A 21,509-nucleotide genomic window follows, 5' to 3' on the forward strand; every position below is an offset into this window, starting at 1 on the left:
CATTACACATCGTGCCTGTTCACGCACTCCAATTCTGCAACCTCATACCATTAGTTATCTGAGCCCTGTCCGTAGCTATCGTCAGATCTGGCCGGGGCCTTCATAGATCCGCGATTTCTTTGACACTCGTCCGTCATGGGCTTGGTTTGCGTTTGATAGGCACCACCTGTCAACATGCACAAGGCTGTCACAGACCCTGACCCAGTACTGCCATACACGAGGTGCGATCAAGGGCCCAGAGGTGCTGGGCCTAGCTGTCGCCGCAAGCTAACTCACGAACCTCTTGACGATGTCTTGAGTCATCCTCGCAGCCCTACCGCTCAAGATTGATATGGACTCAGGGCTTAAAACCGTATCCTGGCACAATCTCGGGATTATGAACCAGATTGTCAATACCTAACTTACAAACCGAGAGCCATAATATTAGCAGACATACTGGGCTATTTTTTGAAGATTCTTAACGAGCAAGAACCATTACACTCCACAGATTAGTTGAGTCACCGCTATTTTCTACCAATTCCCATCTCGGAGTCGTATACGACCAGACCAACGATAGTTATGATACAATGTCGCGCGCATCAACGACTTTATCTGACGAGTCTTTGCACCTTCAATCTCTTTACTGCAGTTACGTCCTTCGTTGGTTCCTAACGACCCATGTCTGGAATGTCGGTCAGGGGGGATGTGAGCCCACACTCAACTCGAGCGACTACCAGCCGTTGTGGGACACTGGGACTGTGTGTCCGGCTCGACCAGGGTCCGCCATTTCCAGGCACAGCCAAGATGCACAGAAGGGGTGCGCCCGTCATCCCCGGACAAGGGTGCTTCATAGGTACGTACAGCACAAGTATTCGAAAAGACTAATTGAGACGACATCACCGGCAAGGGGTTCCGCTTTCACGGTGGTTCGTGGGAGAACTTTGCGCGTAAAGACCTACAGATAGCCTCCTGGAGGTCTGTAACCGAATCTAAATTTCAATGTGTAGCCGAGCTCGACCCAAGCTCCCAGGGAGGCTCTCTTCCTATTCACCAACTCAACTGCCGGTGTTGCTGGCAGATCCACCTAGGCATTGAAGAAAAACAGCCCATAGTTCTGATTGAGATCCATTCGTGAATATGGAGCATGATTACTTTCCCTCAGATTAGTTACCTTCGTATTAGATTAATGCTGTTTCCATGTGCAGTTACACAGCTGCTTCACAAATCCTCTATATACCATTAGCGTGAAAGATGAATACAAATAAATCCATACTACTATTTCATGACAGTGATAGAAAGAGATCAGCACCTACTATCAATGTCAGAAGAAGCTTACAGCAATCAAGGGATAAGATCTGGAGTATCTCTGCTTGAACGTCTTCGAAGACATAGACAGTCACTGTCCCTAACATCAATGAATTGATGGACAATTGATAAGAGCCAGAGGTCCCATAGCAAGTCGAAAAACCTGGCCACTTTGACATGAAGACTGCACCAGTACGGAGTATAGAGGCCTAGGCAGCCTGGGAAGCACAGGAAACCTTGAGAGTCAGTAAAATCGACTCATACCAATCCGTAGATTCGCATGCGTTGATAATTCACTCGTTCTACCGAGCCACGACCGCTCACTATGAGAAGCCTGAGATCATATGAAGCCCGATTACAATCCCACAATAGCTCTGAGGGTATCCTTTTAAGCACAATCATGAGATACAGAACCGCAAGCATTCGCTGCGGCCCGCCGACTCTAGTTGAGAAGCTCGTTCGTACCGATGGCAAACGAGAATCTGGATACTCCATACATATTTGTACATGCTGGCAGGTCCTGTCAGCAGTTGCTTAGAGTATCTAAGTATGTTGTAGCCCCTGCCATGTATGTATTTCCCGTGAGATCCCTGACATGCTGCCTGTTTCCCCACGCGGCTGATATCTTATACTAGAGACGCAAAGCTAATCTTCAAATGCATCGTGGTTGAGACTATTGCCTCTATCGCATTCGGAGGCGGAAAATATCCGCCATTTCCTCGAAAATGTTGAGACATGCCATTTGTTACGGAGTAGTCTCGCAAACAATCAGCACACGACACGGCTCATTGGCCGGCTAGAGGTATTTAAAGCCACGCAATGTGATGAGATGGGGGAAAGGGGTACTGTAATTACAACAACTTGCATTTCCAGCGACCATTCGCAGTATCCGTAGGCTGGCTGGCTGGCGTTTCTGCCGTTGACACAGTCTAAAATCATCTCTGAAGGTGTGGAGATCTAGACGTGTCTTTTTTTTGTTCCCGCCACCATCAAGCCAGAGATCGGCGGTTGGGCGTCGTTCGCTCCCCTTGGGGACGTGGCTGCTGAGTTGCTATTCTTGGGATGAGTGGGCAAACAGTAAAACATTTGATAACTTGACACCGAATGGCTTGCTTGTCACGACTCGTGACAGTATCATGCAGCCGCCAAGTCCGTTTTGTTATACTTTGAACAAGACTAGGCCATCTGCTAGGCGCTTCCACAGCCGGAAGTGGACACTTGAAACGCATGCATTCTTCATCACGGCTTCTGCTTGTCCAGCTCTGATCTCATGTTGACTCAACACCGCACACGATGTAGGACAGTGAGTGACCTTTATAACATTTCCTGCCATCCCTCTTCTTGTCTTGTCATAGAGGGCTTGAACAAGTTCAGTCACTAGGCAGGGCTTCTAAACGCCCATTTGATGGTCGTCTCGTGCATAACACTTCTTTGTTCGCTCATCCGGACAAGCCACGGTGGGAGCTTCAACTCCCCGCACAACTTTGTACCGCCAGTATATGATGAGTGCTAACGAATCACCGTAAACGGGACAAGTTCAGAAGTTTGACGTTGGCAAGGATGAGAGGGGTCGGTATGATTCAGCTTCATTCCTCTCATGCCTCTACCCGTGCCTGGCGCACCAGGATGCTTGCAGGTAACATGACATCCAAACGTTCTGCTTCAGCGTGGAGGCGTCAATCCATACGGTGTCTTTTCGTTCATGATGTATCAGATAAACCACGGGTAGCGGCTTTGAGCCCAGACTAGGATGTCGTACCACATCCTGTGCTGGAGGAGATGGGTGATCATGGCTCGAACATATGTTTGGACGGTGAAGGGAATGGAACTACGGAAGCCAGCGTAAATGTGACGAGGAAGCTTTCCGTGCGAAGCCTCAATTCCCTCTTTCATCTTGATGCGGGCGCTGCTGGCATAGGTTATGGTCCTTGTCACGACTTCTGTTACCATACGAAGCCGACATTGGACTGGACGCATCTATCAGTCCTCCAGGATGAAAAGGAACTAGTAGCTGGACTTGTTGCTGCAAACTTGTAGGCTCGTTCTCATAATGCCGTGAAACATGGAATGGATCTGGACAACAAGAGCAAATACGATACCCACAAACTCCTTATTTAGTAGCCAAGAAAGCCTCATCAAGCTCCCCATCACATCTTAACTAGTCCCATCTCTTCCACCATTTTGCCACTGTAGGCACCCGATATGAAATGCTGCTACCCAACCTGCGACGTACCGTTACTAGCCCTCTTCTCCAGTCTTCAAACTTGGAGACGGTCTCGTGCCTTGCACCGAGATCCTCTAATAAGCCGAGATCTGAGAAATTTGCAAGTCGACTGTTGAAACTCTGTTTCTATACTCAGCGCTATGTAACCATATGGGGGGGACCAGTGCTAAAATAATGCAGGAATAATATGAACCAGAACATATTTCATTTTATGTTTGTTTATCCAGAATGCGTCGCTAAATTGCCCGATTTTTATGCTTAATGTGTGATGTGTGGTAACGCTCAATATATACCTGATAAAAGCAGGCCCGCCGTTGGAGTCATTCGATGCAACGCTTAAATACTCAATCAAAACATTCAGCCATAGATAGTGGTATGGTGGTTTCAACGCTCTTTCTCTCACTAAGCCTCAAGCACAGGCTCGCGCTCTCGCTGAGAGCGGTGGTGGTGATGATGATGATGATGGTCCAAATCCCTTGACCGGGTGTCGTACTCTTCCTCATCTCGATGACGCCTGCGTCGTTCGCGGTCGCGGTCGCGGTCACGATCCTTGTCCTCGTAGTCTGAAGAGTCATCGTCCCGATGGCGGCGAGGACGATGATGTCTTCTCCTGTCATCCTCATCACGGTCACGATCCCGATCCGTATCACCACCATCATCGTCGCGGCGACGTCTCTCTATTTCGCAATTAGCACCAGCTCAAGCCAAGCCTAAAGCCTGAACTTAGAACATACCTCTCAAGACTTGTGTTGCCGAGGCATATGCCTGAATTTCCTCTTTGCTGAGTACCCGTAGTACAATGACAAAGTCATCTCTGACCTCGAACCTCTCTTTGCCAATGGTCAAGGCCTCAGGGTTAACAACCTTGCGGCTGATCTTGGTCCATTTTGCACCTGCAGGTGCTTCTCTGGCTTTCTTGTCTTCCTTGTGAGGTGCAACCCCTTCACGAATGGGATTCGGCTCCTCTGGAAAGCTGACCTTTGGCTGTTTCAAGATACCCTTGAGCGGCTTCTCATCCTTTTTATCACGAGGGGGCGATACTACACGCACTTGTTTGTCGTCCGGAGGGGTCTGCTGGGATTCGCGGCCACGGGATTCTTCTTCAGGGGGTCCAGATGGCTTGGCATCGGGTGGTGACCGGGAGTCTTTGGATGGACGAGCCTCTATTGCTGTTCTCGTTTCTCGAGTAGGTGAAGAGGACCGTGACTTACTTTCGACCACGACCGGGGTGTCTTTCTCCTTTTCTTTGTCAGTGGTCTTCAGGGCTGCCAGTTGGTCCTTGAGATTCCGCAGTTCAGTAGTATCATTCGGATTGAATGCATTTGAATTGCGACGTCTCCGAGTGGACTTTTTGCCTTCGTCGGAATCAGATGAGGAAATGACGGCTTCAGTGCTCTTACGGGACTCCCCGTTTCGACGACTGGTCTCTCTGGAATCACGATCCTGGTCACGCTGCCTTGATTGATCACGCTGTCGCGATACATCTCTCTCGACGATTCTTGGGCGTTCACTTTTCATCGAATCTCGCCGCCTGTCACGATCTCGGTCTCTTTCACGTTCACGGTCGCGCTCACGTTCGTCATCAGAGCCTTTACGTTTGCCGGGCTCTTTGTCGCGTTTGTCGTCGTCTTTGACGGCAGGCACGAGGCCTACAGCAGTCGCAGCAATACCCAGGCCAGTAGCCACCTTGTCACGGAACCGAGTACGCTCCTTTTCGTCATCATCACTCCCTTTCTTACTCTCACGTCTCTCACGGCGAGTGTCTTTGGAATCAAGCCGGCCTCGACGTCGATCATCGCGCTCATAATCAGCATCACGTGGCAGGTCTTCATCTGATCGCTTTTTCGGTTGTTCCAGGCGACGTTCACGGCGATCATCGTGTTCGTCAGCAGTGTCAGTTCGGATGCCAAAGCCACGGGAGGTAACTCTGTCATCTTGGAAGTATGGTGCCTCGTATGCGCGCTCGGGCTCATAAGTGAGTTCAGATTCTGGCTGATCACGAAATTCTCGCATTTTTCTTTCGTCTTCTCGGCTCCGATAGTAATCGTCGTGATGCGAAGAACGAGGTGGTCCCTCTTGGTACAATGACACTGGCCGAGGCCGTCTTGTGGTTTCCGTAGTCGCAACAAGGGGGGTGTCCTGTTTGACCAAGGTCGGTTCGGGAGTCTTAGAGGGCATCGGACCAAAGTCCCGCGGGCTTTCGTACCCTCGAATCTTGTCAAACCCTCGTGTACTTGGTGGTGGACCGCCCCGGTTATCGTATTGTCGATTGCTTGGGACGCTGGTTGTGCTTGTTGTTATGTAGTTGCGACTCAAGTCTGGGCTGGTATCCACATTGAACGTTCGCTGGTCCGCGTTGTAGTTGATATTCGGGCGGTAGTAGCCACGGTCGAAACTCTCACGTCTGCGAGTCCTCGCAGGGCCTGAATGATCGAGGTCGTAGCGAACCAGCTCACCAGCATTAGTGTACTGATAACCGTCATCCCCATAGTCGATATTACTAGAGCTCTGGCGGGGATTATTCTGGTATATAGCAGAATGACGGCTGTTGCGGTAGGGGTCGTCGCGTACCAAGCTGTTGCTGCGGTCTCTGCTGCTGCGAGCATAAGTGTCGTTTCCTGGCTGATCGGCATAGGAGCGGGCTGTGCTGCGTGAACGTATAGATGAGGCAGGTTGTGTATAAAACTGCCCATCGCTCGAACGGTAGTCATCCCTCAAGGGACTTCCGGGGCGAGCATTGGAAGAATGAGAACTCGTACCATTGGCGCGGTCCTTCTGGGTGGTCATGACAATTACTGGGGGACGACTAGTAGAATCTAGTGTGGAGGACCGCTGGGAGCGTGTGACATCCCGCGTAGTCGGTCTGTGTGAACGAGGGTCCTGAGTAACGGCGTACGTCCGGGTGGTGGTGTTTGGTGTTGGTGCTGTAGAAGTAGTTGTAACGTATCCTCGTGGTGTCGTCGAAATGGGCTGCTGCTGTCGGGTCGAAGTCGGCATGACGTGCATGTCACCAGCGTACAAAGAAGTGTAGCCAATGCTTGACGGCAGAGAAGTTCTCGCATGGTTGGCAAAGGTGGCCGCTCGTCCCGAGGACGGATAGCGATGACGGTCCGTCATGATGACGTGAGGCTACACAGGATTGCGAAGCCTATCTGATCGCCGAGCTGTCGAACTATGTGTGCTGTTGTGAGCCAGCTGCGAGGGAAATCTCAAATGTACGAAATCGGAGGCGAGTCGTGAGAAACGTCGGACAAAGGGCGATGTCGTGGAGAAAAGCGGTAGCGTTAGGACGCCAGACGTTGGACTGGGTGGAGGCAGCCGTGGCGTATCGTTCCGTCCGTGGTGCAGGATGACGGCAATCAACCTTGCTGTATGTACTTCGAAGCCAAGGCCACGTGAGGAGGGGTCGAACTTGGTCAGTCCTTGTCAGCGTGGACCAGGGAGCAAATAGCAGGGTCAGGCAGGGTAATGTCTGATATGGTGACGAAGACCCAGGATTCGTTTTGCAGCCAAATAAAATGTCTGGCTAGGCTGAGGACTTGACAAGGAATGTTCTTTTTTGTTGCTGTTGTTATCGATGCGCTTCCGCTTGGAGCGGTGGCGTTGAGATCGGATGATACTGATTGAGATGACGCAGGGTGACCAGTAACACTGCGTTTCAGAAGATGTAATTGAAAGTAGAGAGCAGCGAGGGCAGTCTTCTGTTACATGAAAGCCGCTACTGCAATTGAATGCACTCACACCTCGGCAGGCCGATTGAAAGGTGAAATGAGTGAGACTCGGGCGTGTATAATAAAGAAGCCAGTTCGTGAGGACTTATCTTTAGTGTACTGAATGGTTCGAGCAGCAGTCGGTCAGCAAATTTAAAGTACGAACGAAAGTGGGATCTTCCAGTGGAAACTTACAACTCGTAAATGCTGCTATGAACGGATTCGAGAGGGGAATACAATCGAGCTATCAAGGCGTCTTGAAATACAACCCTTCTTTGTTCTGCTCTGTGCGTGTGCTCTCTCTTGTACGAGGAGGGTCCACCACCAGAAAGGTGGTCAAGGTGGGGTGAGGGGCAATACCGAGAGGACCAAGAATTATGGAGAGATTGGGAAGAGTTGCAGGGAGAGGGAAGAAGGAAGAAGAAGGAGGAAGAGACAGTTGATGGTGTTTTGCGAGAATCGAGGTCTATCTCCCGGAACAGCCCTCGACAACTCAAGGCGCTGAGAAAAGTAGCAGACTATTGCACTCCGCTGTGGTCAGAGCAACTAGCTGCCCAGTGCCAGCAACCCCTGATCAGTGACTTATTAGTAGAGGGTTGTGGGAGTACCGATGACGATCGATGTAGTGGCGTGGAGAACGGCGACTGCAAGCTGTAAACGTTGACTTAAAGTTCCCATGCAATCGTCGTCTTCAGACAAGACCATGTGTATGCAATGATCTCGGTAAGAGCCAGAGAGCGAGTCCCCCCGCCGGGATGCAATTGTCAGCACCAAGAGCAGGATAGTTACCTGGGCTCCGTGCCTAGGTCGGTAGGTAGTCAAGGTTATTGAGCTAACCTGAGGGTTGTTATTTACCCGGTTTGGCCTTTTTGTAACCGTACGGACCTCTTCCTGACAGCACAACAGTTAGACAATTTCTTTTTCACAGCATCTACATTTTGTCATCTCGACAGCACCAGGCATTGACTTGTAGGTACCTCAAGAATAATCAATATCCCGCCGTTTCTGAGCGGAGTTTCAGTGGCACTTGCCTAGCCTTCCTCGGCTTTTCACCGGGCTTCCTAACTCAATTGAGTGATGGAAGCACTGAGTATTTTGGGCTCTTGGAGAGCAACAACGGGGACAAGCCAACGAGAACGCGAGCCCGAAAACTCAGATGCCCAAAACTAAGTGTGTGAACAGACAAACAACCTTGATCCCAGGCTTAGGCTCAAGCTCAGGCTCGGGCTCGGGCTCGGGCTCAGGCCTTGGGCTGCGAACGGGTCCACTGGGGTAGTCGTTGATACCAGAGCGGGATGTTGAGGTACGTATCTATGAAGCGATTCTAGTTTACGGAGTAGATTTGGCGGAGATGGAGTCTTTCAGGCTTCGATGTCAGGGACAGGGACCTCGTGAATTCGAGGCGAATAGTCCCAGACTAAGGCCAAGAGGGCTGTCAGACCCGAGCTAGAATGTTCAACCGTGCTGGGTTTTGAATCATGAGGCTCTGCAACCATGTGCCCACTGAACAGATCGGTACAAGATTGACGCTAAGAATGAGAGAGAGTTTTGGCGTGGTAACGTTGGCTTTGGCTTTGGCTTTGGCTTTGGCGTTAACTGGCGCGATGGTGGGTAGTGTAGTCTGGCGGACAATGACGTCTCGCTTTGGGCTTGTCTGGCTTTTAGAGTTTTGTTCTGCGCCGAGTCCTGTTATCGTTGCTTGTGGCAAATGGAAAAGCGTCAGTGTTGCAATAATAATTGATAGTGACAAGGAACAAGAACTTGGACAGATCAAGCTCATAAGTTGTTGCTGTGAGTGAAGGATGGAATGCGGAAGACGGCTGCCTCTCTCCCTCGCCCTCTTTGGCACCTAGCTGTCGTTGGGTGCTGTGTAGATCTGGGTGGCTAGACGAGTAGAAACCAAGGAGACACAGACAAGGCTAGACCCGGCCGTAGGGCGGCTCGTTGAAGCCTTGCCAGATTATTGATGTTCTGTGACTGTGTTAAGAATAAATCGACGATCTGCGTTTGGTCTTTGGCTTTGGTGAAGTGTAAGTGATGTTGTTTCTCTGAGATATCTGATATTTCACTTTTAAAAAGACACGAGAAATGCCTTTATTTTAAGAAAATCTAAGTCGAGTGGTTTGGCAAGTTGAGTTGGGCATAAAAAAGGCCTCCAAATAGAACGAAACTCCCGGCATCAAACAGCCACATTCTCGACCTCAGTAAAGTACCTATGTTACTCAGTGAGGCAGAGAAACTCGTATGTGACCGTTCTATTTTTGCCAAGCGCGTTTGTCGGAAATAATTATTTTACGGAAACTGGCAGTTATCCTATTGTGATTTCCGAAAGGATCGATTTTGAAAATTCCAGTAATCATAATAGGGGGTGACAGTCATCACCAACAGAATCGTCTCCCAACTTTATGCCATGACTGACCGATGACAACAGAATGTACCCTATCATCCAATCACTTGTGTCTGTATCGGAATTTATGCAACGTCTGCACTTGGGCTACCCAATCACCAAACAATGACATTTCCCGAAGACATGTCCCAAGCGCCTACTCAGACATTACTCGTTGTCATGCCAGCATATCGAGTCAGGGAACGGCCCGCTGTCAAAGCCACAGCATTACCTTATTCGATGGATTCCCATCGACGTATCAGAGACCACGTTAACTCGCAGATGTTATTGAAGACTGGGGGCGGTGCCTTTCACCGACCTTTTCAAGTTGCTTGGATATCTAGATCATTCGCCTTCCGTCGATCAAACGGGAAGCCATAAACCCCTTGTGGTCTTGAGACTATGAAGACTTATCAAGAGTGCTGCCCGGAAACTGTGTCCTGTGGCCCTTTGTTGTCTCACCATGATGTGAATCTTCAGGTCTCCAGGTGACAAGTGACAGAGCCCTGCATGAAACGAGATAGCATCGTATTCTGGAACATTGGCTCCTTGACAATGCTGCTCCTGTCCACCCTGTTTCACAGGAAATCCTATCACTCCATGTATTGATCCCCTCGGAAGTCCGCCTTGGCAAGGCAAAGTATACCCTTCTAGCCAGTGATCATACGAGCCAATCCATAGACAAACTTCACCGCCGACTGTCCTACCGCTAGTGGCGGGCATTAATGGCAATGACCACTGAGGACCTATACACGCATTTGTTTTGTGAGTACAGTTACTTCACGGCTGCGGTTGAGCTGCTTCTCGATCTTGGTGTGCTAGCCCCTGGCTATTCTATGGCGACTCACAGACACGTATATATCTATAATTCTTCACGATTGAAACAAATCCATGCCGCGTTGTAATCAGCTCAGACTGGCATCCTTCTCACATTATGGTGCGAAGTGCCCAATCAATACCGTTCGATCAAGGGACAAAAGGGGCTTGTGTGTCTATCGGGCTAGACGCTGGTCTTGCGGGATGTATTTCCCCAGATGTAGCATTTTATACTCTGGCCTTGCTTGCAAGAACCGTCTCGGTAAACTCACCACCGGCCGCGAAGCTGATAGCTTGAACTGAGTAAAAGTCGTTACTGTGTAGCCTGAAGAGACCAGAGCCGGTATTCCCAAAAGAAAAACATAATCATTGAAATCATGAGACTACGTAAGGTAAGTGCTATCCTTGATCAAGACTCGGAGGAAATGTGTCCCGTCGCTTAGCCTGGATTGACTTCCATTGCAGAGTCGCTAGGGCGTCGAGTCGAGTCGTAACCTCCTATTTCGCAGATCCGCAGCCAAGACACATATCCCTTTATTCGGCAAATCTATTCCATCCTTCTAAACGCCATCTCAGGTCTGCGTTGAAAGAGCAGCCTGGTAAAATCTTCTTTGAACTCGATCGGGGAGCAGTATCACTCCAATTCAATCGTTCCTGTCGGTCTGTTAACATCACAAGCATGCGAAGGAGAAGCCTAGAGGAGGCTCTTACCTGGAGGCTTAGACGTGGTGTCGTATACCACCCTCGCAATGCCGTCGACTTCGTTCACAATGCGTCTGCTAATAGCCTTGAGAAGACTCCACTCGAACTCGTAGGGCTCGGCGCTCATCATATCCAAGCTGGTCACGGCTCGCAGAACGCAGATGTAGCCATACGCTCTGGCATCACCCTGCACTCCGACGGCTGTTGACGAATGCAAGTCAGATATTGATACAATTTCATAGAATGGAAGAAAAGGGGTTACCTCTGTTTGTGTCAAGTGCAGCGTAGGCTTGGGTGACCTGGCAAATCGATTAGTAAAACTTCTCACAGACGACAGGTGGTCGCGTCGAACCTCGTCATAAATTCCAGCCTCACGGATCATGGAGATGAAGATGTGATCCGCCTTGCGCACAATTTCGACACGCTCGCGGGTGACTTCGCCGATGATTCTGATGCCCAAACCAGGACCAGGGAAAGGGTGTCTTCCAATGAGCTCCTCGTGAATCTGCAGTTGGCGTCCGAAAGCCCGCACTTCGTCCTTGAAACTATGTATTGTTAGCAACTGTGACCAGCAATGACCCTCTCATTAGATTCATATTCAAGACTGGTCACATACAGTTCTCGGAGCGGCTCAAGGAGTTTGAGGTGTGCCTCCTGTTTTTTATCAGTATCTTCCCATTAAGTTATGGAAAATCGGGTGCAACTTACGCCGTTTTGCATGCGAGCAGGAAGTCCTCCCGCATTATGGTGAGCTATGCATCAGTTAGTGTCTGCAACGGCATTCGCGAGGTGCATAAGAAGTTGGGATTGAGGGGGTTGCCTCGGTGTTCAAAGCACAGGCATTTTTTCCTTCTCGGTCTCCCAAGTACATAACGAGAAATGAACAACGGGGAGACTTACATTTGATGGTGGAACTGGCGGCTCCCTTGAAACTCAAACTTTCCACAATGTCCGCTATATCATGTTAATATTTTCGATCCATGGTAAGTAAAGTTAAGAACCGACCATAGAGTGTTCCCTGAAGGAACCATTCAACCTTTCCGGCAAACGGTGTGTTTTCTGCTTCCTTCTCGATACTGTAAAAAAAAAGGGTTTAGTTAGTCTTCCACAGTTCAGAAGAGGACAAGTATATGCTTACCGGAGTGCCTCGATTTCAAAGAGATCGATAACTTTGCCTGGGGTCAGCATGGTAGGCTAGTCGGCTTCCAGGGGTAAGTCTCACAAGTCTCTCCGATAATCTTCCTCTTGGCTTCTGGCTCCGTGACTCCTGCAAGACGGCTGAAGAAGAGATCAGATCCGTCCACCACAGTCAGGTTAATTCCCAGGTGCTTGTCCAGGGTCTCCTTGACCTGTTCGCACTCATTCAGACGCATCAGACCTAAAACACATTAGAACATTACTCTGAGGCGCAAATACATTGTCAAGCAACAAGATCTCACCAGTGTCCACTAGAATGCTCTTAAAGCGGTCTCCAATTGCTTCCGTCAATAATTTAGCCCTGTTAGGCGTCAGTGAAACGTGTTCGGTAGAGATCTTTTGACCTGAGTATCATACGCCACAGTACTGTCAACACCTCCGGAAACAGCTCCAATCTGCGAAGTAATTAGTAAGTTGACATAGGGCGTTGGGTAAGATTGGAACACATACAACTTGTGCCTTGTCGCCAACCAGCTGTCGAATTCGAACAATTTCTCGCTCTGAGAAGTTGTCCATCTTCCAGTCCGCTCGGGCACCACAAATCTTGAGAGCGAAGTTGGCGATTATGTCAGTTCCACGCTCTGTATGAGAGATTTCAGGGTGGAATTGGATGCCTGCCATACTTATTAGTAAAGCTTGGCGACAGCTTCACAAGACACACATACCAAAGACGGGCTGAGAATCATGGGCAATGCCAGCAAACTCGCTGTTCTTGGTAGTTGCGATGGTCTTGAAACCATCGGGTAGATGAACGAGCTTGTCGAAGTGGCTCATTACAACTGTAGTCAGAGAACGTTAGATACCATTAAGCCAGGCCAGAAAGACAAGATCTGCAGAACGAACCATTTAAAGAGTCTCCCAATCCCTCGAAGAGACGGTCAGCATGGTTACCGACTCTACGGATGGCCATAGAAGTCTCTCCGTATTCACGGGCCACGCCAGGTGCCACATTGTTTGGGTTTACTCGCCATGCTGGGACAGTCGTTAGTCAACTGTCACTCAGATATATCCAGGGGGCAAAATACCAATTAGTTGACAGCCATAGCAAACTCCCCTTCACAAACACATTAGCAGCCTTTTCATCATTCTTTTGGCGTTCAACATACAACACAGGAACACCGAGCTCGAACACGAGCGGATCCACGTTTGGTGCATCGGGAGAATACACGCTTGAGGGACCCCCACTAAGGATGATTCCAACGGGTTTCCAGGAAAGATCCTTGAGCTTCTGAGTACATGGCAGCATCTCGGAGTAAACTCCAATAGATCGCAGACGTCTCAAAATGAGCTTTGTTTAATTAGTCTTTATCACGCACACATAGCAGGAGTAGAGAACAAACATGACTGGTCTGGGATCCGAGATCCAAGACGAGGACGGTCTTGATAGCAGTGGTCAGTACTAGTACTACGTCGAGATTTGAGAATTTCTAGTCCTTACATCAAAGGTAGCATGCGGCGGCGCCGCGTCAAGTGTTTCGCTCATTTTTGGAAGAGATTTCTGGTCAAGTCTTCAGGCGAAATAATTGTAAGTCTGGTTATACTGGCAGAGAGACAAGGGACCTTGCAAGCATCTAGGCGAAGCGAGCAATGTATAACTAAAAAAGAAAAAAAGAAAAATTCTATTTGGCTGACTCATCCTCACACCAGCCCTACCGATGTCAGTACCGGTATCGCATCAAGGTGGTCAATCTTTACGAAATCCCGTTAATTTCCGTCAGTACATGCTCTTAACCATGTTAATCATTTAACCAGTACCTAGTGCTGCTAAGTCATAGCCACTTTTACAAGTACTCCAGCTTCGTTAGACGCATACCCCGATATCTTAAGGTCGTAGTCTTATAATCGAATGGCTACTTCTACTCAACGATCGAGAAAACATTCAAGCAGGTCTACCTTATACAAAATGGCCAAGCCAACTCAAGTCAATCAATTCCAATGCTCTACTGCCCTCTCATGTTGCGGCGCCATTTTGGTAGGTGAGAGAATCAGTCACATTTCTACTCATGGAGTGACAACTCTTGCTTGAACTGGTTTTGTGTATGAGTTTACCACAGGGCCGCACAAACTCATTGCGAAAAGACAAAAAGAAATCATTAATTCAGTTATTTGTTACAGTCGAGATCATCAGCTTCTAGAAAGTCCCAATACTTGAGAGATTTGTTAGGTTGGGAAGCCTTTCATAACAAAATCATGATATACCTCCCATCAGCATCAAATTTATGTACTCGGAGCGTTTGCTTGGAGTCCTACTCTTTGAGAGAACGAATAAACCGGGAGCGAAAGCTTCTTAAGATATGTTAAGGGTATTGGACTTTCGGGTATGAGTGATCGAGAACTATAAGATCATTCATCTGGCTGATCAATGTTTGCACTTCTGAAAACTCGAAAACTCGACTTGCCCTTTCAACTAGGGACCTCAGAGACTCCCTGATGACTGATGGGTTTTCTCGATCTAATTGTGCAACGGTGAAATGGCCCTGCTACTCACACAGCATATCTACGTTGCAGCCGTTGAAGTTCATAGAACAGCCAAACCGAGCCACCTGAGTTCCAGAGGAGTCGCCTACGATAGTTTCTTTCATCGGGCAGACACGTCAGGTGGCCATCTCATCAGGGAATATAACTTGTCTTTATTTGAATAAATCATCACTTCAGGACCTGGGAGCCGACCCACGAGTGGTTCCATGATAGGTATCACGGTGTACGGTTGTGCTGCGATAGTGTTGGAGGTAGTTACCCTATGTTCATTCTCTCAGCAAGCATCAGTCTGGTACAAAAGAAGTCTCAATGTCGTCCCACAGCAATACCTTCGCATCCGTAATAAGAACGCTGACTCAGGCCAGGGCGCCCATAGGATCCCATGGCGGGAGAACAATCGCTTCCTTCTTGAGCACATCGCGAACCTCCTTGCTACAGAAGCGAGGGTCTACAACGGCCTGATAAACAAACTGGTCGAGCCAAGCATCACTCATGACAAACCATCCTTTGTCACCAGCCGCAGTGCCCCAACTGTTCTGCACTCTCCAGCGAACAGGCTTGCCCGTCTCCTCGTCGAGATGAACTGCAGTCAACACCATAGCGTGGGTCATCTGACTCTCTTGTGTTGTCAATCGCTGTGCTTTGCTCATGCCGAGCAAGCTAGTGTTGAAGCCAAGTTCGTAGTCGATGAGATCGAGGTCCATGATACCCGACTTGGAGTCGGAGAACTTACCGACGTCGCTACCAAAGAAGATAGGGAGACCAGCCTTGAGCATCTTTATGCACGTCTCCTTGAGTGTGTCGATATCAACGTTCACGTAACTCACGCCACGTCCACCCACGATGTTACCAAGTCGTGAAACAGAGAGGAGAGAGAGCGGCTCGTGCCGAGGATCATCCACAAGTGAGATCATGCTCTCGATGGTGCTAGAAGTGATGCGGAAATCGGAACTGTATATGTTCTTGGCAAACTCTTTAGGTGTAGTCTTGAGCTGGTGTGACTTGCCATTCTTGTCGTTGTACTGCCAAGTGAAGTTTTCCTCGGAGCTTGGTGGTGGTCCAAGGAGAAGAGTCATGATGAGAGAAATCTCACGAAGCATTTTGTCTTTCGCCGACGAGAGTGCGGTAGCTGTAACACCGCTCTTGGAGTTAATCAGGCCCCGTAGCTTGAGTGCGAATTCACGAAGCTTGGTCTTGATGACACTATTAAGAATGCCGGAGCTCTGGGCATTCCATGTATCAGGGTAGAGGGTCTGTGGTACTAGGCCATACTTCTCGACAAGGTTATAGACCATGTCCCACTGACCACCATCAGAAACGATGTCGCCCAGTAGGGTTTGAACGAGACGTCCTTCGAGATCCTCTCCTGCGGTGTCGATGATCTGTTCCAGGAACCAGTTCGCCTTTTCAAGCTTATCCCAGAAGAAGAGATACTGCTGTGAGAGCTCAAAGCTTTCGAGATTATATCGCTTCATAATGGCAACTCGGAACACGTTTGTGGAGGCAAACAACCAGCAGCGGCCGCTTGAGCGCTGATTCGTGATCGGATCTCCCTCGAATGGGATCTTGACATTATAGATCTGCTGGTCTGCTATTTCGGTCGGTAGTGAAGTGAGCACCTGTCTCGGGTTTGCTGAGCTCAGTGCCGTGAGTGCGAGTCTCAGTGGATGTTAGCCTTGATAGTGGCGCCTCGACAGCAGGAAATCTCACTTGTTCTTGGGATCTTTCAGGATAGCAGACTGCCAGGACTCGAGGACATGGACAGATAGACCTTGAGCCTCGCGAGTCAAAGGCCCGACAACACGCTTCTCAGCGTCGCTGCTAATTTCGACGTATTCGCCATCCTCCTGGAGTTGGAGACTACGAAGACGCTCCATGACAGCCTTCTCGTGGAGTGTTGGCTTTGATGGCTGAGCACCCATGGTCACTTTGGATACACGAGATTGTGAAGGGTAATAAATAAATGGTTTGGGGAGAAGTAAATGTTTAGGAGGAGGAAAAGTCATGCGCTATCAAGGTTTAAGGAGAACTTGTGACAGAGTTTCGTCACGCGCTGTCTCATCAAGCATGAGCTTGCGTGGTTGATTATCAGGCTGTGTACCTGTGGCGTTAGCCTCGCGCGGGGAAGTACCTTGATGATAGATAAGAGCTCTGGACACGCATGATGCTTTAACCACTACGACCATCATGGATATCATGAACAGATTGACACCTAGGGCCTGAATAAAGATACTTGTTACATATAATCAAAAGGGACAATCCCCAGACTCATAATGAATAAAGCCAAAACGTCACTGAATAAGAAGCCAGAGGACGGCAGTTGAAATGTAGGGTAGCAATAGATTTGGAAGTGTCGGCTCCTCTGAGCCGCGTATCATACGGCGGAGAGGCAGCATATTTCCGTTTGTGGTTAGTGGAGAACCCTGAGAGCTCAGGTATAACTCCTAAGCCTTAATAGTGCAAGTCAGACAGAAAGTGGCACGGGGACGCGGACGCTTAGCTTTATGTAGATGCGGAATCAATTGACAATTACTACAGTCCATGTACAGAACTTTCCCATCTACGCAAAAGACTCCAATATTCCAGCTAGCCAACATGATTTATCCAATCTCGACACAAACAAACTTGAACCATCTTGATACATACAACAGATCCCCAGGAAACTTGACATTGTACAGGTGACTCTCAGGACAGCCTGGACTTACTCCTCAAAAGCGAGGTAGACCCAGTAGTGCTGTTCATCAACTCATTATGGTGTTGGGAAATAGTCGCGTTACAAGCGGCTGCCCGTCTTCAGAAAACAGTAAACACGCTTACAGGCGAGAGCCGTGGATGACCTTCATGTCAACGGCGAGCTCACGAGCACCGTCGTTGAGGACGAGGACACGGACGGAACCACGGCCAGACTCGAAAGCGCTGCTGAGGCGGGAGTAGAGGTTGGACTGGTCAATGACAGGGAGACCCTGCTTGACGTCACCAGTCTCGGTCATGGCAACGATCGAACCCTCCTGCATGTCGAGGACACGGTACTGCTTGAAGACAGGGCCGAGCATGGACTGAACGACAACGCTGGGGGCAGGGTTGGAGATGAAAGAGGACTCCTCGTGAAGCTGCTTGGTGAAGAGATCGACACCAAGGTAGCGGTACTGACCGGTGGCAGAGGAGGTAGAGATGCGGATGACCTGGCAGGGGCGGCCCTGAAGCATCAAGAAGTCACCCAGGCGGATGTGGTGGCAGGGGATGCTGACGGTGTTGAGAAGGCAGTCAGCAGAGGGACGGGGACCCTCGTGAATGTCAATCTCAATATCGCGACGACCTCCATGGGCGATGCGATCACCGAGCTTGTGAGCACCGGCGCGGAAAGAGTTGTATTGACCTGCTGACAAGTTAACTGGCTTGTTCGCGCGAAAGATCTGGTATTGACTAACCGTCGTCGTCGTAGTAACCCATCTTGGACTTGTTGTTGTCGACCTTTGTAGTTTCGACGATTTCTTCAGTGAATCTCACGTCCTTCTTGTTAGATGGACGAGCAACAGGTGTGTCAACGGTGAAGTTGTTGACCTGAGTTGTCTTGGTATCGCGGTACTGGGGCTGGGAAGAGCGGCCGTCAACAGTGAAGTTGTTGATTTCAGTCTTCTCAGAAGTGTATTGAGGTCGGGAAGAACGGCCGTCAACAGTGAAGTTGTTAAACTCGGTCTTCTCGGTCTGGTTGTACTGAGGGCGCGAGGAGCGTCCGTCAACGGTGAAGTTGTTGATTTCAGTCTTCTCGGAGGAATAGAATTGGGGAGTCGGTCGGCCTTCAACGGTGTAGTTGTTGGCTTGGAAGTTGTCTTGAGTTTGGTGGTGAGAGTGGGAGTGGGAGTGAGAGTGGGAAGTAGGGTCTTCAGTGGAAAAGGCTTGGGCAGGGCGGTAACGCTGGCGGTATTCACGTTCAGCGAGATCGATGGGGGTGGAGTAGTAGGGATGACGGTGGGTGTCGACCTCTACGTGAGTGTGAGAAGTTTGGTATTGGGAGGGTGGTTGGTACTGAGAGGGTTGGTATTGAGAGGGAGGTTCAGGTCTGGATTTGTCTGGGTTAGCTGATGGATGTCTATAGTATCTCGCTTGCGTATCATATGGCAACGGGAGGCGGGCGGCCCCTGAGGTAACTCCACCGCCTTGCTCAGGCCAGAAGGCTCAAGCGCACTAGTGGGTCAGGGGTGTGAAGCAAAAGCAAATTGGGTACCCAGCCAAGCTGAGGTGGTTGGCGCGGTAGCGTACATGGGTAGGGGTGTGATGTGAGACGGTGTGTGTTGTGAGATGTGATGTGATGGATTGAGATGGCTGGGGGCACTCAAGGGGCCGAAGCGCCTGTGATGAGTGGGTTGTGGCCAGCCGGGTTGAGAAAAGCGAAAGTGAAAATAGGACTGCGGAGGAAATGCTCAAGGGGGAACGACGATTGCTACCGTCACAAGTGACAGAAGACATGATGTGCCTTGACATATTCCATCTGATCAACTCGGGTGAGAGAACTGCCCTGCCCTGACCTGGAGAGCTGTGATTTCCCAGGCCATTGCGGACTCGTCTCATACGGTCGGCAAATAGGTAGAAAACGTGTAATATCAAACGAAACCAGGGGCCAAGAAAGTTGTAAAATCGGACATACCGTCGCGAGTCTTCACGGATAGTAAAGTGCTCTTCTTCGTGCTCGAATTTTTGGACACCGGGACGGCGGTAACGTTCTTCTTCACGCGTAATACGGACCTCTTCTTCGCTAAAGCGTTGCTCTCCGCGAGGAGGAACCTGTTCGGCGGTGACAGAGACAGAAGAGTATTGACCTTCCCGTCCGGCTTGGGGCTGTTGGGGTTTGATCTCAACCTCTTCGTGGGTTTTTGTTTCGGTAACGGTCTGGGTATGGGATTCGGATTCCCGATATGTCGATGGGAATATGCTAAAGGGAACGGGGACGCGAGCCTCAAAGTCCAGATTTGCGACTTTTGATGGCGCGAGAGAAGCTTCTCATACAACCTTCCGAAATTCGAAAGGAAGACAAGAAGTTCTCTGGCTCTTGTTCCTAGAAACAAAAGTCGAAGAGAATGGAAAAGAATCGGTAGATGGCGAGCGAGGGCCTTCAGTCGTTCTTTTCTTTCTTGTCTGGATGAGGTTTTGTTTTGACGATGTTGATGTGGATGGCGATAATTGGAGGGAGTAGGAGGAGAAGAGGGACCGAACAGGACGCAGAACGAAACTGGGCTTTTGAAGACGGGGGCAGGATTGGACGACTTGAGCCAAACTGAGCGTTGTGTTGCTCCCTCGGCAGCGCTGTGTCCTGTTGATCCGTTCAGTCCTGTTCTGTCCCAGCGACCCAGCCCTTTCTCACGCACTTTGCCCTCCCCACCGTTTTACTTCTCTCTTTCTCACCCCCATGGGGCGTGTCGATCGTCTCTGAGTTGTTGTCGCCGATTGCTTGTTTACCACTCGTCTTGTTTACTTGCCAGGGGGTTAGCATGTCGTTCTATTTACCTCTTACCAAATCGAGTTTAAGCCCAAAGCCCAAACCCCGTATGTGGTAGTGCTCCTCACCCACTCTGATTATTGCAGCCCCGTCTTGGCCTCGGAGTGCCACTTTTATCCCTTCCTCCTGCGTCTCAGCCAGAGACATTCAGCCAGCCATCGAAGCTCTCGAAGCTCTTTGCCTTATCTGGCCTAGCCTGACCTTAGCTTCAGCCAGTCACCAAGAGGCCAGCTACCTAGCTGTCCGCGTCGTCAGCACAGGCTGCACAGCTATCCGCCCATCCTGTTCCACGCAATTCCTCTTCCAGCTCCGATCTTCTCTCGTCCTTGGACGTATCCGAAGGGCCCATGCTCTGATGGCTCCCAACTGCCAACTTATCACCAACAGTAATAATAGAAAGTGGAACACAACCCCATATACGAGAGATGGGACATTGCATCCGTCACCGCTCCGCATCCATCGAGCCTGAGTGACTGTGATGAGCGGCAGCCCGTCATTTCAAAAGCCTGGGGTTGAAGATCTTCCCCTGCCTTCACATTCATCTAAAGCTCTGTCCGTCTGCCTAACCGTACCAGTGCTCCGTTCCTGGCCATTGGAAGAGCCGTCGTTGTTAGCAAAACAACAAAACAAAGGACTGCCCAGTTACAGTTCCTCTTGAACGCCACATAAGTACCATGTTTAATCAGGGGGCGGGGACCAGCATCCAGGTACTTTGAGCGCTACCACACAGTATCCCCAACCACTCGATTTATCATTTTACCAAACGTCTTTCTGTCTGATTGACGGAACTCGAAAGATGATAAGACTGCCCATTCTGAAAGTGCCGAACTGCACCACGGATGGCCTGTATTCGATCAAGATTGGCCGGTGAACCGTGAAAGGGTGACAAGCGCGGAAACGGAATCAGGTCCTCACATCTCAGTGATAGATCAGTATCCGTACCCAGTTGGCCAACGGCGCAACCACTGTTTGAGGGGCTCATGCAAGTTGTAACCTTTCTTCCATTGGCTGCCATGTGAAATCCCAACCTCCCCAATTTAAGTAACTTTCGAATGGTTCAAACCGGCGCACACCAGCTTTATTCAGCTGCAGCGGAAGCGGCTGATCAGGCATGAAATCAGTCGTAATGAGCCTGCCATTGCTATCGTGGAAGCCAACCATTGGACCTTGAAGCATCATTTTGTGCCAATGCATTAATTAGTGCAAAATTCTATTCAA

General features: G+C 49.7%; 6 protein-coding genes across 9 annotated transcripts; 2 read left to right on the forward strand and 4 right to left on the reverse strand.

Moving 5' to 3' along the window:
- Positions 1 to 566: 566 nt before the first annotated feature.
- FVEG_14958 (hypothetical protein) lies at positions 567 to 944 on the forward strand (the record flags this gene model as incomplete). 2 transcript variants are annotated; one of them, XM_018903997.1, is made up of 2 exons in its annotated part: positions 567 to 832; positions 887 to 944. In XM_018903997.1, 2 exons carry the CDS (start codon positions 567 to 569, stop codon positions 942 to 944), a joined length of 324 nt encoding a protein of 107 aa, XP_018744994.1. The 2 variants fall into 2 exon arrangements, with proteins under 2 accessions (XP_018744994.1, XP_018744993.1); XM_018903996.1 differs by having other exon boundaries at positions 567 to 944.
- Positions 761 to 8,798, reverse strand: FVEG_01923 (hypothetical protein). 3 transcript variants are annotated; one of them, XM_018888945.1, is made up of 5 exons: positions 8,196 to 8,798; positions 7,414 to 8,109; positions 4,243 to 7,338; positions 1,293 to 4,185; positions 910 to 1,208 (listed from the first exon to the last, which is right to left on the reverse strand). In XM_018888945.1, exons 3-4 carry the CDS (start codon positions 6,623 to 6,625, stop codon positions 3,911 to 3,913), a joined length of 2,658 nt encoding a protein of 885 aa, XP_018744992.1. In that variant the 5' UTR covers positions 6,626 to 7,338; positions 7,414 to 8,109; positions 8,196 to 8,798; the 3' UTR covers positions 910 to 1,208; positions 1,293 to 3,910. The 3 variants fall into 3 exon arrangements, with proteins under 3 accessions (XP_018744991.1, XP_018744990.1, XP_018744992.1); XM_018888944.1 differs by having other exon boundaries at positions 761 to 4,185; XM_018888943.1 differs by having other exon boundaries at positions 761 to 4,185; positions 7,414 to 8,798.
- FVEG_14957 (hypothetical protein) lies at positions 7,831 to 9,301 on the forward strand. The gene is made up of 2 exons (XM_018903995.1): positions 7,831 to 8,187; positions 8,240 to 9,301. Exon 2 carries the CDS (start codon positions 8,697 to 8,699, stop codon positions 9,015 to 9,017), a length of 321 nt encoding a protein of 106 aa, XP_018744989.1. The 5' UTR covers positions 7,831 to 8,187; positions 8,240 to 8,696; the 3' UTR covers positions 9,018 to 9,301.
- A 1,332-nt stretch (positions 9,302 to 10,633) lies between these two features.
- On the reverse strand, positions 10,634 to 13,944 carry FVEG_01922 (GMP synthase). Its single transcript, XM_018888942.1, has 19 exons — positions 13,758 to 13,944; positions 13,660 to 13,698; positions 13,426 to 13,607; positions 13,345 to 13,373; positions 13,163 to 13,291; positions 12,985 to 13,098; positions 12,770 to 12,933; positions 12,677 to 12,714; positions 12,562 to 12,620; positions 12,345 to 12,500; positions 12,261 to 12,291; positions 12,128 to 12,198; positions 12,023 to 12,076; positions 11,831 to 11,874; positions 11,739 to 11,776; positions 11,475 to 11,667; positions 11,385 to 11,421; positions 11,132 to 11,323; positions 10,634 to 11,074 (listed from the first exon to the last, which is right to left on the reverse strand). The coding sequence occupies exons 1-19, from the start codon at positions 13,800 to 13,802 to the stop codon at positions 11,055 to 11,057; spliced, it is 1,635 nt and encodes a 544-aa protein (XP_018744988.1). The 5' UTR covers positions 13,803 to 13,944; the 3' UTR covers positions 10,634 to 11,054.
- A 75-nt stretch (positions 13,945 to 14,019) lies between these two features.
- On the reverse strand, positions 14,020 to 16,930 carry FVEG_01921 (bleomycin hydrolase). Its single transcript, XM_018888941.1, has 2 exons — positions 16,508 to 16,930; positions 14,020 to 16,456 (listed from the first exon to the last, which is right to left on the reverse strand). The coding sequence occupies exons 1-2, from the start codon at positions 16,801 to 16,803 to the stop codon at positions 15,154 to 15,156; spliced, it is 1,599 nt and encodes a 532-aa protein (XP_018744987.1). The 5' UTR covers positions 16,804 to 16,930; the 3' UTR covers positions 14,020 to 15,153.
- Positions 16,931 to 17,115: 185 nt separating this feature from the next.
- Positions 17,116 to 20,285, reverse strand: FVEG_01920 (hypothetical protein; the record flags this gene model as incomplete). Its single annotated transcript, XM_018888940.1, has 4 exons — positions 17,116 to 18,176; positions 18,226 to 18,857; positions 19,443 to 19,770; positions 20,198 to 20,285. The coding sequence occupies 4 exons, from the start codon at positions 20,283 to 20,285 to the stop codon at positions 17,611 to 17,613; spliced, it is 1,614 nt and encodes a 537-aa protein (XP_018744986.1). The 3' UTR covers positions 17,116 to 17,610.
- Between the last annotated feature and the right edge of the window lie 1,224 nt (positions 20,286 to 21,509).

Source organism: Fusarium verticillioides, chromosome 6, assembly GCF_000149555.1.
Source record: "Fusarium verticillioides 7600 chromosome 6, whole genome shotgun sequence".
Classification (NCBI taxonomy): domain Eukaryota; kingdom Fungi; phylum Ascomycota; class Sordariomycetes; order Hypocreales; family Nectriaceae; genus Fusarium; species Fusarium verticillioides.

Excerpts from the sequence above, each read along its gene's own strand:
- FVEG_14957 (XM_018903995.1), top strand. The coding sequence starts at position 8,697 with ATGAGGCTCTGCAACCATGTGCCCACTGAACAGATCGGTACAAGATTG.
- FVEG_01923 (XM_018888944.1), bottom strand. The coding sequence starts at position 6,625 with ATGACGGACCGTCATCGCTATCCGTCCTCGGGACGAGCGGCCACCTTT. Across the intron at positions 4,186-4,242 it reads GGCAACACAAGTCTTGAGAG|AGAGACGTCGCCGCGACGAT; the intron begins GTATGTTCTAAG and ends ATTGCGAAATAG.
- FVEG_01921 (XM_018888941.1), bottom strand. The coding sequence starts at position 16,803 with ATGACTTTTCCTCCTCCTAAACATTTACTTCTCCCCAAACCATTTATT. Across the intron at positions 16,457-16,507 it reads CTGAAAGATCCCAAGAACAA|ACTCGCACTCACGGCACTGA; the intron begins GTGAGATTTCCT and ends ACATCCACTGAG.
- FVEG_01922 (XM_018888942.1), bottom strand. The coding sequence starts at position 13,802 with ATGAGCGAAACACTTGACGCGGCGCCGCCGCATGCTACCTTTGAT. Across the intron at positions 12,292-12,344 it reads GAAGATTATCGGAGAGACTT|TTATCGATCTCTTTGAAATC; the intron begins GTGAGACTTACC and ends CCCCAGGCAAAG. Across the intron at positions 11,075-11,131 it reads CACCACGTCTAAGCCTCCAG|GAACGATTGAATTGGAGTGA; the intron begins GTAAGAGCCTCC and ends ACAGACCGACAG.